At 48.2% G+C, this 14,396-nt stretch overlaps 1 protein-coding gene across 5 annotated transcripts in view; it reads right to left on the bottom strand.

Moving 5' to 3' along the window:
• Positions 1–3,185: 3,185 nt before the first annotated feature.
• The window catches only part of ABCC6 (ATP binding cassette subfamily C member 6), a 28,291-nt gene continuing 17,080 nt past the window's right edge, over positions 3,186–14,396 (bottom strand). For 3 of the 5 annotated variants that reach the window (XM_054843071.1, XM_054843072.1, XM_054843076.1), the window contains 13 exons: positions 14,061–14,244; positions 13,522–13,585; positions 12,900–12,999; positions 11,598–11,805; positions 10,213–10,523; positions 9,275–9,474; positions 8,484–8,610; positions 7,789–7,890; positions 6,902–7,048; positions 6,202–6,360; positions 5,802–5,968; positions 5,169–5,363; positions 3,186–4,623 (listed from right to left, as the gene is read on the bottom strand). In XM_054843071.1, the coding sequence (XP_054699046.1) occupies positions 4,515–4,623; positions 5,169–5,363; positions 5,802–5,968; positions 6,202–6,360; positions 6,902–7,048; positions 7,789–7,890; positions 8,484–8,610; positions 9,275–9,474; positions 10,213–10,523; positions 11,598–11,805; positions 12,900–12,999; positions 13,522–13,585; positions 14,061–14,244 (2,073 nt within the window). In that variant the 3' untranslated portion in view covers positions 3,186–4,514. Of the gene's footprint in view, positions 4,624–5,168; positions 5,364–5,801; positions 5,969–6,201; positions 6,361–6,901; positions 7,049–7,755; positions 7,891–8,483; positions 8,611–9,274; positions 9,475–10,212; positions 10,524–11,597; positions 11,806–12,899; positions 13,000–13,521; positions 13,586–14,060; positions 14,245–14,396 lie in introns of those variants that run through there. The other 2 variants (XM_054843074.1, XM_054843075.1) reach the window with 2 other exon arrangements.

The raw sequence follows: 14,396 nt of genomic DNA, 5'->3' as shown, positions 1-14,396 counted from the left end.
TCTTTGGTATTTTTTGTAATGACTATACAAATATTTGCAAAGAACTTGCAGTAAAAAATTGTTTTAAAAAAACCCGTGATGTGTCACTTCTTGCTTTGTATTTGACAAAGGCTTAGCTTCGGCAGCGCGTGTTTTTGCCTTGAAAACAGAAATGATTGGTAGTGCTCAGCCTAGCCAGGCTGATGTCAGGGTGGGTAGGAAACCATGAGTGTGAATAACTGCTGTGGTGGGGCTGGGCCACGTCTCGCGGCTCCTCTTGTAGTTTGAGTACTGCAGTCTGAGCAGACCCAGTAGTAACGACGCGTCGGTAGAGCAGGACCCAGCGGCGCTGTGGACCTTTGCCATGCCCGTGGTGCCCAGGGCCTGTGGGCAGCTTGGTGTCGGCTTCCTCTGTGAAGTTTTGGGTTTTCGAACCACCTAATGCTTACGCAGCATTGCGATGGGCAGAAGGGTGAAAGATTGGAGCAAATGGTTAGTAAGAACAGAGCACAGAGCAGAGAAACGAGCTTGCCAGGTGAGGTGCGCGGCCGGTATCGCTGTACTCAGCTGCATTAGAATGGAGACAGAGCTGGCACTGCGCAACAGGCAGTAAAGCTCCCCGCCGCTCCCTGCCTGCGCAAACCAGCTGCCACCACCACCGCCTTCCTCAGGGCCGAGCTGCTGAGAATGTCCAGTGAGGAAATTCAGACAGGGTTTAAGCACCTTTGAGAAGCCTCGTGGGTTTAGTGTAGCTCATTACTGCGATGGGGACTCTGCAGGTCTGGGATTGAACTCCCAGAAGTTCTGTCGCTGGAGTTCTTACCTGGGGGAAACAGATTTCAGCCTTGAGGAAATGCTGCTTTCCACTGCTCACCGATGAACAGAGATCTACAAGCCTTCACATCTTCGTGCGAGTCCTTTGGAAACGGTGGAACCGCACTTAGGAGCGTGGTTTGTCTGAAATAATACACAACTTGCAGAATCATGCTCCTGCTGCGTAAAATGTTTGCAGTGGAGTTGTCTCTGTAGGAATGACTTGTGCTGCGTTTGCAATCCCAAACTGGGGGCACTGGGAGGTGTCGCTGGATGTTCTGTGTCCTGTTCATGGGCTCTTTGTGATCACTCGGGGAACTGCGTGTCCAAAACTGGTTTTTTGCAGGATAGCCACCTAAACTGCAGGCAGGGGTCAGGAGACTGCTCTGTGTGTGTGCTTCAGTCGTTCAGCGATGTGGTTGTTAATGTGCATCGCCGCGTTCTCCCAGGGTTATGTATTTATACACTTGGTAGCACAAACCGTTCTGCCCCAGCTCTGGAGGAGATGAAATACCTGCCGGTGCTCTGTGCTGTTGCTGCATTGAGTCACAGTCCTGAGCCCACGTCTGTCCTCATAAAAATGATGAGTATCAGGTCTGGATGTAACTCGAACAAAACAGTATTACGCACGAGGAGATCAGTCTGAGCTGACCTTTGCTGCACCCAGCGCCAGCTGAACAGCTGCCGCTTTCTCCGAGCGGTGCCACTCGGGGTGCCGGAGGCAGGAGCGGGGTGGCTGGGAGCTCCCGTTCCAGGTGGGGAAGAGAGGGCCGGATACCCATCCCTGCACGCAGCGTGACTGGGAACAACTGCCGGAAATGGTACGACTCGCTGCGAGGTAAGGAACTGGAATCTGGCATGGAACCAGTAGATGTTTTTTATTTAATCTGTTAAATTCAATACGCATTAATTAAATGCATCTTGGTGCGTGTGGTTTGGACCTCACACTTAACGCAGCACCTGGGACGCTTTCAGCACTGGTGGGTAAGTGCACCGTAGCCTGCGGGCGCGCGGCCTCCAGGACCGGAGCCTGGTGCCATCCAGCGGGATCGGGCTGCTGCAGCGCGGGGCCATGACCTTCCCCCGGCCGACGGGGCACCAGTAAGTTCAGGGTTCAGGGCTGCGACGCTCAGTTCCAGCAGCCGAGCTCAGTCCTGCAGCAGACATCTGTCGGCTTTGCCTGCCTCGGTGTCGCGTGTTCTCCTTCGTGCAGCAAAGCTAACGCCAGCTCCGGAAGACGGCATCCGGGAGAGGAGGCGGGAGGTACCGGGAGCGCATACTGCAACCGGCGGCTCGGTCCTTGGGACGGTGGCGAGCTGGGCACCCTCACCCAGCTGCTGCAGAGCAGGGTTCCCCGAAGTGCTCGGCCGTGGCCGGGCCTCGTCCTGTTCCCTGCCTGCAGTCCCCTCCTGGGGAAGGGAGAGCGTCTGCCCCGCGGGAGGGTCTCCGCAGCCGGCAGTCTCGTGCTCCTCTGCGTGGGTCGGTTCGCACTTCGACCGAGCGTCTGAAGCCCAGCTTCGTGGGTTTCCTTTTTTTTTTTATGGCATAATTAATTTAATTTAGGTCAGCAGAAACAATGGAAACCTTATTTAGCTGCGTTGCTGGCTATTTATGTGTATTTTGTGGAAAATTTGCCAAATACCTGTCAGGCCCGAAAGTAAGTGGCCAGACTTAGCACCCTTGTTCTTACCTAGAGAAAGGCTGAGCCTCTCCCCAGTTCATTCCCTGCTCTGGCTCTATGGGCCAGTTCTAGTCTTTGAAAAGACCCTTGTCTTTCGAAGCAAAGCTCTCCCCTTTCTCAGAACCATTTTGTTCCATCTGTTCATTAAAACGTGAAGGATCTGTGACACCAGTCCAGCTCCTGCTGTGCTGCATCTTCTGTCTCACAGCAGTAATGGGAGTGCCGCTGCAGCCCACGTGAAGCTGCTGCTGGTGTTACTGCTACTACTAAACATTAACATTTATCATAAACATGTTAAAATTTATAAAAGAGTAGAAGAAAACTGTTGAAGTTACTGTATCGGATTTCAGTGCGTGTTGCTATATCCTGGCTTCTGGGTTTGAGATCCACTGACAAACCTTTACAGCGCTCATAACTTGTGTCTGTCTGAAATTTTTTTTTGTCTCTGCCCTTGAGTAAGGTTCGGAGAAAGTAAAGGGAACAAACGCCTCTTTCCGGGTATCTGAGCACCAGAACGGCAGCAGGCGTTGGACTTTGTGCCTTAGGGGCTCGTCCAGCGGAAACGTCACCGCTCTTGACGCGGGTGAAGAGGCTGCGGAAGAGCTGTCGGGGAGGAGCTGCTGGGTTTGCTGGTCTGGGCCAACTCCCGCCACCCCCACCCCCGTTACTCCTTTTTATGCTCCATGTACTTTAGCATACTGAAGAGACCCGTTTCAACGCTTGATTCTATTTTTATTTCAGCTTTCTAGAAAATGAAGTGCTTTAGCAAAAGTCACAGTAAACAGCAGTATCTCCCGGCGTGATCTGTTTGTCACGTTGCCTTGTTGCGATTCCCGAGGAGAGTCGGGGGACGGCCCTGGGCGCAGCCCCTCGGCGCTGCAGGAAGCCCCGGAAGGTTTGCTCTCAGCGGCCGTGCTGGTTTGTTAGAGCAAGGTCCGAAGGATCAGGTGAGCGTGCCAGAGGCTCTGCGGCGCCGGGGGGCATGGGCAGGAGGTAAACTCGCACTCAAGAAGAAAACCAGGAATGACCCACCGGCTCGACAGGAGAGTCCCTGCCGCTTTCCCCATCTGCCAGACTGCTGCGCTGCAGGCACGGGAGGAGGACGCTTCCCACCACGCAAACTCCTTGTGGCCAAATTCAGTTCGGAAACGTTGGCGCTGGCCTTTGGGCATGCTGCACTGTGACCAGCCGGCATTCGGCAGCAGGGCTGCGCCAAGCCTTCCCGCAGAAGGGACGATGCTCTGCTCCCACCCCCAGCCAAGATACTCTGCCCGTGCCAGCGAGCCTGTGCGGAAGCCGGCTCCCCTCCTCCGGGCAGCCTGTCAGCCCCCTGCACAGCACGATCCACGCGGGGCCCCCCCAGAGCTGGCACGGAAAGATGTGGAGTGGATCTGACCCCCAGCTGCCACAACAGGCAGCCCGTGGGCAGCCGTATGCTCTCGTGGCATCCCGCTTGGTTGTCCCCACTCCCCTGGTGTTTTCGGGTGACTGGACCCAGCCGCTGCCTCGGAGTTCACCGTGTCTAAGCACAGCGCTCAGCTGAGCAGTCCTCAAGACATTGGCAACAGACTAAATGTGTTCTGCCTGGAACTCAGGACAAGCTGTAAACAGTTTGCTTGCTAGCAGTTAAATTCTTGTTTGCTGTCCATAAAATCTGGTTGGCTTTTAAAAATAATCTGTGTGATCTTTAAGTATGGCAGTGTATTTGGGCTCCATTTATAGCATGAATCGGAAATGCTGCGGTCTTTTTCTTTGGCTTGTTTGCTTTCATACCATAAAAGCAACAAGGCGTTTAAATTCTGGCTTATTTTCAACACAAGAGTGAGGTTTTGGTATCTGGAAACATAACGAAAATGGAATTGCTAAGTTTCCAACAGAAATAATGTGTATCCCAAATCCTCTCTTTTCATCTACTCACTGCGGTTATAGCTCAAACAGGATTTGGTGGAGAGTCAGGCATCTTAGAGTGAAACCAAGATAACAACTCAATTACGAGATCAATTATTCCTGACAGTGGTGGCGTTATGGTATAGTCTGAGAGTCACGCAAGGCCAGATTCTTCCATCAGTCTGTAGAACAGTCCCTTCTGAGCTATTAAGTGTTCCGGAGTATCGAATTCCGCTATCTGACCATTTTCCAAGACTAAAATCCTGTGAACATTAAAACAAGTGTACGCTTGGGGATACACCATCAGCTGTAATAAACTTAGTTATTTCTATTTAGTTCTAAAATAAATTTCAGTACTTGTTATTCAACCAAGCTTTCCAGCAGCCTTTCAGCTGGGAAGCAGCTGTGGGATAGAAATAGGTTTCTGCTGAGTGAGGATGCGAGTACCGTGTTTGCGGGAGGAGAGCTTTTTGGCAACTGAGGCTGGAGTGAGAGTTGTGAACGAGTATTTCAGCTTCATGATTTTAAGATAAAGCAAAGAGCTGTAGCCATGGTTTCGCTGTCAGTGGGGGGAAAAGGGGTATGACACAGGATGAAATACATCATGTGGGAATAAACGATCTCCGATTAACCTATAGGTGCGTAGCTGATGTAAGAGAGCTCCTACAATCTCTAAAGCAAAGTTTTGAGGGTTAAACAAGAAAAGGACAGAAATGAATTTCCGTTCACTAACGCCCTCTGGTTTGTCTAGCTCACACAGGTCGCCCGTGTCTGCCTTCCTCCCCAGGGAAGTGGCTGAAGATATTACCTGTCGCAGTCCATGATGGTGTTGAGCCGGTGAGCTATTGTTAACACTGTGCTGTCTTTGAACTGAGTCCTCAGGGTGGACTGGATCTGAAGATCAGTTTCTAAATCTACTGCTGCCGTGGCCTCATCTAGAACGAGGATTTTGGCTTTCCGAAGAAGTGCTCTGGCCAGACAAACCAGCTGTTTCTGCCCAGCGCTGCAAGAAAGAGCAGGGCTGGTAAACTGAGAGCAGTAGTCACTTTCCCTGGGGTCAGAATACATGATTAATTTGAAAATAGTAATGAAAAGGTGATTGTTTCCTTTCCCTGAAAGGGTGATCGAGGCTGGCGGCACTGCGAGTAACAGCATGGAACAACAGAAGGAAGTAGGGAGTGTATTACTGAAGCACCCAGGGGATCTGCCCTTGGAAGAGGATTCCCGGGCTGTAAGTACTTCACAAACACAAGCCACCACCAGTCTCAAAAGTCTTCTGCTTGGCAACTTACGATTTGATTTCATGCTGATAAACAGCAGCAATTTGCTGTCTGGGCACCATTTTTTATTCTGAATTTAATGAGATGCCTTGTCCCACTAGCTGTACGTTCTCCCAGCCCGCGGGCTGGCACTGCCCTGCCCCTCTCTGCAGCCGAGGTACCTTAGGTTTTCCCCTTGGTCACTGCACTGATGTTCCAACTGATCTGGCAGATCTGCAACAAAGTTCTTGAGGTGAGTCAGTTCCAGAGCTGTCCAGATGTCCGCATCACTGTAGTGGTTTAACGGGTCGAGATTCATTCTTAGAGAGCCAGAAAACAAAACTGGATCCTGAGCACAGAGACAGTACAGAAAACTCCTGAAATGAATGATAAGCTCCCGGGTTTTCCCTGCTGGGTGCACATCTGTGGCTAATGGTACATTGCATGGGAGGCCAGCGTGGCCTGAGGTTATTTCTAACTTTGAAATTTCAGAATGTCCCTCCTCTCACAGAATCTTTACAGACCCTCCTTGGTGTTAAGTCTTACAATGCTGCTGAAGCGTTTTGGAAATGAATTTCATACCTGGGGAACGACAGTTATGTTGGTTCTAAGGTCATGGAGACCTAGCTGAGCAATATCTAGTCCATCAATTAGGATCGCTCCTTCCGCAGCTTCCACTAATCGCAGCAATCCCACAGCAAGGGTAGATTTCCCAGCTCCTGTCCTTCCAGTTATGCCGATCTGTAAAGTGCAATGGAAAGCTTTTGGTTTCAACGTTGATCATTTTTCCCATGGCTGGACAGACCTGTCATGTAGTTCCTCCTGGCCTTTTGGAGATAGACAGCTTTGCACGGATCAGATCTTCAGGGCTGTTCCAGATTCACATAGTCTAGCAATACATTCTTAAAGGGAATCATTTATAATCTGTAATTGTTTTGTATGAAAAGGCATATTGAAAGCCTTCAGGAAGAATAGCTACAAGACTTGGCAGCTAGAACAGGGCCTTGATGTGGCACTAGATTTAAAAAGTGAAATTCTTTTTGCTTTTCACCTTCTGTGAAATGAAATGTCACTCAGAAGAGCGTCTCGTGTATGCAGCAATCCTGGAAGCACTTTGTAGGAGGAGGTGTGCGGTGTGACAGATGGGCTCATACCTCACTGCGGCTTTCACGCTTACAAGTGACTGTACCTTGGTGTAGGGCAGGGGCTGCATCCGCCCAGCTCTATCACTGCGGAGCACTCTCGCCCTTTGCGGCTCTTCTGAACCACGCGGCTCGCTTACCTTCTCTTGCCCGCTGATGGTTAGAGTGACGTGCTTCAGTGCTAACTCCAGATTTGGCCTGTATCGCAAACTGTAGTTTCTAAATTCAATTCTTCCTTCAGTGAGCCAAACTTGATCTTGAAGTTTGCCATTCAGAGTCCAGGGTGCCTGAATAGACGAAAACAAACAGCAATGTGTAAAGCTGATTTAAATTACCAAATCAAATGGCTATACTGAAATGGGAAGCCAATGAAGACATCTGTGCCAAATTCCCCTGATCTATTTACTCTTTCCAAAACAGAAAAAGGCCTCTAAGTTTCATATTGCAAGTGTTGACTTCTTACTTTATGCAAAGATGCCAGTTGTCTTAATGGAGATAAATATTTGTTTGCATGTCAGAGTTCTGACATTGAGTGGTTCAATAAAAAAGGATTTATGTGCCCCTGTAAACAGGGCTGTGAAAGTCTCCTTTAGTAGGATCTCAGGGCAGCACATGGAGAAATAATTCTAACAATTACACAACAAAAATGATCGCACCGCAGACTTTAGTGGCTAAAAGGCTATCTAGCAGCCATCAGTTATCAGAGAGTTGCATCGGAACTCGCACAATAAATACATGCTCCAAATATGGGCAGAAAATACAGCTCATTCCATGAGTGTTACCAAGTGAAGCTATTTTCATTGCAATCTAATGCTTAACTGTCTTAAGGAAATAATGATGATCAGAGGTTATAAAACAAGTCTAGTCAGTTGGATAAAAAACAAAGGGTGCAGTTCTTTAAAGGAAACGTAACTGGCCTTTTAGGAGGGGAAAACTCAGGGGTTTGTCCAGGTGGAACAGAAAAGTTACTCGTTTGGTTTGCAGAGATGTTCACCTCTGCGAGTCAGGTCAATAGTTGGTTAGCTACCTCCTTGGGAGTCCTCACATATTCTCTCACTCTCTCCACAGAAACGATGCTGTTCTCTATTTCTGTCCAGGAGCGCACCATCCAGTTCAGAATGCCAGTTATCTAGCAGAAACAAACAGAAGCATCAGGGCAGATAAAATACATCCTGATCTGTGCTTGCGAGGTACCTGGTACTTTGTCTTAGTGTTTGTTTATAAAGACTTCCTTATCAGCTAATTACTTGAGAAATCATCCCTTAAAAGGCTAAAAACTAACCATGGATCCTTGTGAAAGGTTGTACAGCTGTGCTTAAAGAGCCCGGCCAGCTCCCCCCGTAGCTGCTCCTCAGTAAGCCTATACAGAATGAAATGCTACTGACTTGGGTGCTAGAAGATAGCGTAGCTATTTCTTAGGCTTTGCTAACTAGTCTACAAGCAGCTAAGGCAGGTGCTGAAGACCTTGCTTCAGTCGCTCAGAGCATGCTGTCACTTAAGGAAAAGATGGCTGGTGCACGCGTTTGCGGCGCATTCTCTAAGGGGCCATGTGCTCCCCATGCTCTGGGTTTCAGCAATGACAGCAGGCTTTGGTAGGAGAAGGCATCTAGAAAGCCACAGAAATAGTTCATGATTTCTTAGAAATTAAAATGGTAGCAGAAATTAAAAAGCAAGTTGCTTTTGATGAGAGGCAAGCATGGTATTACTTCAAAAGCTAGTTACCTGAAGAACATACGAAATGGAGAAGCCGGCAGTTCCGGGACTAAGATGTGCTCTGCCCATTGCTGCAAACAGTGCTGCAAACAGCACGATGCCATTGCCTAGAAACTCCAGGTTTGTAGCGAGCCACCTGCAAGAGGAGGAGAACACAGGGCTGTTGCTGGGTGCCCTACTCCCTTCTCCCAACAGAATCCGTGACTACTTTGCAAAACACTTGTGGAGCTGCCAGGGTACAGGATGCTCAACAAAGCTCTTGTCATGCTCTGGTTGCTCTTATCCAGCCACCCTGAGCTCAGGAACAGCCCCAGTCTATCCAAACTGGTTGGCTTGTGGTCTCTGTTGGGATTTTCTCCAAGGCCTGTTGGATGCGAGCAGCCAGCACCCAGTTTCTTGGATGAGTTGGTCTAACATCTCTCCTTCCGGCACTCGACTGGTGGTTGATGGGTTCTGCACACACCACAGGCTTCGTGCACTCCATCCTGTGGCGACAGGCCTCCCTGGCCTTGTACTACAGCTTCCCGTGTTTTGGACACCAAGTGATATCTCTAGCTGTGTGTGAGCGTGTGCGCGTGCCTGGCCACAACAGAGATGGGAGCATACTGGTCGTGTGAGGGGCACGTCGCCAGAGGGGGGTGCAGTGCCAGTGCTAATGACAGAGGCTACCCTACCCCCAAAACACTGCGCACCACTGTTGCATCTTCTGTGTACTTCCACCCAAGCCCCAAAAGCAGCCATCTCCACTCACCAAGGCCACGAGAGTAAACTATCATTTTCTTCACACTGCAGATTTGTACCTGTCGGCAACGGCTCCGGGGAAGCATATTCGCTGATTCTCATCCACTAGAAAATTGCTCTTCAAAATAAACCTCTCCTGGTCCTTGTAAGCACGGATCACGCTGCTCCCTTGGAAAGTCTCTGAAATGTGGGAGTAGATGGGTGACCTGCTGGCAGCCTCTGCGCGTCTCAGCTGGCAGGAGGTGATGACGTAGAAGTGCTGGTGCAAAGGGAACGGAAGAGGAAGTGATTAGGCTTATGCCTCCATGGAGGTGCTCCACAGAAAACGTGGGAAGGGCTCCACAAGTGCAATAGTACGTACTATCCCAGTGTTGTAAAACCTAGTGTGCAGGTAGGAGATGGCCTTAAAAGGTGACGTAGGGTTTCTGCCTGATGTGTTCTATCTTCATGAAGAATAACCCCATGGCTGGTTGATGCAAAGCAGCCAGGGTACTCTGAATTCACACGGCCTCTAAACTCATGCTTACTTCCTCCTGTAGACCAGTCCTTTGCTTGATGGAGAACAGAGGTGTACTTGCACCCTTACTTGCCCTTCCCTCATGTTCAGTCTTAGCTGGCAAAGCATCTGAGGTTTCAGAGCCCAATGGGAGAGCTGCATGGCATACACGGATATATTAAAAGGCAGTGTAGGAACTCTGGAGGAAAGGAAAAATGCCTTTGGTCTCACTCTGACTTCATTTACAATAATGGAGAGAAGGAATATAGCTCTAGGTGGATTTGATCTGGACATCAGAAAAGCACAAGCCTCTTAGTGAGCTCTGGAAGGCTGAGGTGATGTGGGAAGAGCCACTGATGTTACTTCTGTTCAGATGCAATTCCAGATGGTGAAACTAGTTTCTGCATGGCTCTGTTCCTAAGAAATGGAAGGAGGCTTTCTGCAGGGACACGGCCATGCTGCGTCAGCCCCTCCTGTCTGCGCACCCCTGTGAGCTCCTACCTGGAATACAGCATAAAGAAGAGTCAGGGGCACTATGGCCATCGCTGCCTTTGGTGTAGCCACTATAATCACGAGGTAGATCTCCAGCAAGTTGAACAAGAATCCCAGCAAGGACTTCAGCTTATCAGGGATGACAGAATCAATAGCATCCATTTCTCTGGAGAAGCGGTTCAGCAAGTTTCCAATGGGTGTTTGCTCAAAGAAGACCATTGGGGATCTAGCAATGTTCCTCAGCAACTGCAGAAACAGCTTGTGCGATGCTAGCACACCACCCAGAAGGACTGCTGCTGTGGAGGTAAATCTCACAAGGGCTGCAAGATAAAAAATAATTATTGTTACTAGCTCTGAACAAACTCACCTTGGAGTTCCCCTCTGCGAGATCGTGATTTTCACTTAGTACTGTGAATGCTATGCTAGTGAAAGGAGCTGACTTTCTCTTTGGTAGCAATTAAGCCAAGCCTCGGAGCTGCACGGTAAACTACCCTTTCTGCAGAGTAGTTAGAGGGGCGGAAGACCTTCTAAGCAAGCTTGATGGGGGCACAGATTCAGCAACTTAAACATACAGGACAAATTTTTATCCTTGACAAAATGAACTTGACTGGAATTACTTTGAATTACTCAGTCTTAGGTTTCCTGCCTCCAGATTCACTGTTGGCACAGAAGGGTGCCCAACCCCTCCCACTCTTTTCAAAGCTGTCTCAATCTTTTGTCACTTGGGCTGAGATTTTTTTTCCAGATTTGATTTCTGTCTTAAAACAAGTGATTTTTTTTTTTATTTTTAGAGTCACTGAAAGAATTGTGGTCATTGTTAAACAGAAAGATTTAAACATAGAATTCCACAACTTACTCTTCCTCTCTCTCTCTTTACACTCAAAAGACCCAAACAAAGATTTAATTCAGCATGGAGAAGAACCACCGCTTGCACTTTGATGTGATTTGTTTATATTGGAGGAACAGAAAGGGATAAGAGGAAGAAAGATACGCAGAAGATGCTGGATACAATGGGGCAGGATAGAAAAATAATGATGTTGTAGCTCTTCTGTTGCTGAATGTTTTTAGGAGCTCAGGTCACTTCGTTCTAGCAGGAAATATAGAGGAAGATGCTATTAATCATAGTCTGCTGAAAGGCACAGGAGAACACTTCTAGCATGCCATGAAGTAGAATTTCAGGCAGCAACACTGGAAATATTGTTCGGATCCCTTAGAAATCCTCTCTGTGCGTCAGAGTCTGTAGTTTTAGGTCCCATGCCAAACCTTTAGGGCTGGTGCCAAAAGCCCAGGAGGCTAAGAGCCCGTGGGTATGCACTTGTTTATATTGTGAGAAAATGTCCTGGATATGAGAAAGGGAGATGGAAATACAGAGAAGAATTAGGTGAGCAACGAACCTTGAACGACTCCTAGTGCACCAAAGACTCCAACTCTCAGCTCTGTGTGCTGCTGTGTCCCGTTGTGGACAGGGTCATCTGTCCACACGCTGAGCCAGTACCCACGAGAAAATGACACAGCTTGCTGAGACGTGAACAACAGAAGGATGTACACACACAGTGGTAAGCCTGTCGCCTGCAGGTAGGCTGCATAAATCGAAGTATTAACCTAGAGCAAAACAATTGGGGAAAAATAGGAGGAGAGGTTGGGAGGGTCAAGCTTGCTAGCAAGGAAAACCAGCTCCGAAACAAGGACTGACTTGCTATGGCATATCTACTCAGTTATATATCATGGGCCATAGCAACTGTGTTAATTCTTTTTTTGTTTTCCTCATGGATGAATAATGAAGCCATACTTAAATAAATCTATGGTGTTAACGAGCAATTATTTTCAACTGATGAATGTTACTGCAATAGGCTCGTGTTACTGCTGGAATGCATGTAAGGCTTTCCTTCCGCTGGGCAGTGGTTTTCATTTGCTGTCGGTGTGAGAACGATCCTGTACCCCACTGACTGCTTGTGTGAGTCACTGCTGATTGGCAGAGGCAGAAGATCCCAGTCTGGCTAACGCTGTGCTTCCCTTTGGGGTGTCTGGCTTCTTACTCCTCTCTTCCCAGTACCAGTGTGTAGCCTCAGCTCTTTGTTTCCTTCCCACGTTGCGCCCTGAATAGACACCTCACCCGTGCCCGACTCCTCCTAGCTGGAATCCCCCGTCTGCTGCTTTCCTTTCACAGTGCCCTCCTTGCCACAGCCTTTTGTGGTGTTGCCCTGGGCAAGATGAGAACAGTGATGTGCCTCTTTGCCCTTTCCCACCAGCCTCAAAACTTTGTGGACAGACTCAAGATTACAAGTCCCCTGTAATCTGTCCTCTCCTGCCCCTCCCCACCACCTCACCCTGATTGCCTCGGTGCGCTTTCCCCCTTCAGGTCAACTCTTGCATCAGGATCTCTCTCCTCAAATGGTCAAATTGTTTTTTCCCCTCATTTCCATAACATGCTCTCTGCAATGTACATGCATTAGTCCTATTGCAGAACCAGTGCTTTGATTGGGGCATCCAGGGAGATACAGTTTGCACAGAAGGTGCTGTGTTAAATAATTCTGAAATGACTTTGTCTCAATTATAGGGCAAACTCATACGGCTCAGCTGCCTTCCCTGGCGTTGCACTGGTTTAACTTGGGCAGTGAGCTGACCTGCCTGCCATGAGCGGGTCAGTAGTAAACCCATGGTGTGTGTCTTTGCTGTCAGGAGGGTGCTGTGCTTACCCTGCCGTGCTGAGTTTTCTCTCCCGTGGTTAATCGTCCTCTGGTGGCTGCAGCAGTGGTGCAGTCTTGACTTACAGGAATGGTCTCCCTTCCCATCGCACTTCATAAAGAAAACAAAAATCCTTTCAATTTTTAGCCAAGGCAGTGAGTATTTTAAAGCTGGATCTCTTTACCCGTCCACCCCTACATTCATGCCTATTTTGAGGGCTGCAGTTTTTGGGGCCCTCCAGAGTGACCCCAACCAATGTCTGTATTTATGACGGGGACTGGGCTCTGTCACAGTATTGACAAGCAGAGGCTTTACGCTTTCGCTTTTGCCTGGCTTGAAATGAGTCAGACCTTGCAGCCCCACCGGGAAGTGAATGGCAAGCAAATGTATCAACATGCCTTGTACGTGAGCTCTGGAACAAATTCTGGCCTCTTGTGAAATATGGAGAAAACATCAGTCAACCTCCACGTTCAAGAGCAGTTCCTTACCTATTCTTGAGTTTTGCTTGTTTGCTCTTAATATTAAATTACAGCTCAATCCTAAACCCATATCACACTTGGTAAGAGCCTCCATGTAGGCTTGTATGGGCTTTTGGAGCAAGTTCTTCAGTGTCTGAGAGAACTTTAAGCTTACCTAAAGAGCTTCTCCTGTGACGGACCATTTCTAGAGGGGATGGTGCCTTTGGTGCCTCCTATAGCTGTGAAATAAATGCATTTTTTTCCTAAATGCTTTAGAATCTCATTTTGTCCTGTATAGCCTTTCAGAGACTGGCAATACAGAGGAAATACTCATTGCAAAGAATTGTTTCTAAGGGTAAAAATATCAAGGTGAGGCTTGAAGAATAGCACATATAGTGGGTAATTGTGTTTACTGCATGGCTGTTGTCTACTAAGATGGAACTGTTTACTCAAGAACGAGTTTTGAGGTGATGTCAGCTAATTTGACAAGCATATTTTTCCCCACACAAAGCGACAGCTTACTGCAGTTGGATCTCAGCTTTAAATGTCCATAAGAGAACAAATGTAAGACTGGCTTTTCTAGTTTTAGTCTCTTTTCCCTCTTCCCAACTGTGAACAGCAGCAGACCCCCCCGCCCTCCAGCTCTTTAATGTTAAGTATAATATTAATTGACTGACAGACCTAGGAAGAATGATTCCAACTCATTTCGGTTACCTGGAAAACCAGTGCCTGCCTTCTCTTCAGCAGTAACGTGTGAATGAAGAAATTCTGCGAAGGCCCCATTTCTCTGTAGAAGTTCTTGGTAGGAACCAATTTCCGAGATCGTTCCATTCACCAGAAAAACAATGTTATCCACTTGAGGCAAAATGTTGATTGTGTGAGTCACCAGCATGCGAGTCTGCTTGAATGAAGAGGGAACAGTTACAATCGTTCTGGTGTTTCCCGGCTCACTCAAGCTGTTGCAGTCAGCTGTCTTCCGAAGAAAGACCTGTACGCGGTGTAAGCTATGATTTTTACTAACTTGGAGATATTTTTGTTACTTATTCCTAT

Source organism: Grus americana, chromosome 15 (assembly GCF_028858705.1).
Source record: "Grus americana isolate bGruAme1 chromosome 15, bGruAme1.mat, whole genome shotgun sequence".
NCBI lineage: Eukaryota > Metazoa > Chordata > Aves > Gruiformes > Gruidae > Grus > Grus americana.
This window is presented reverse-complemented; position numbering and strand designations above follow the sequence as displayed.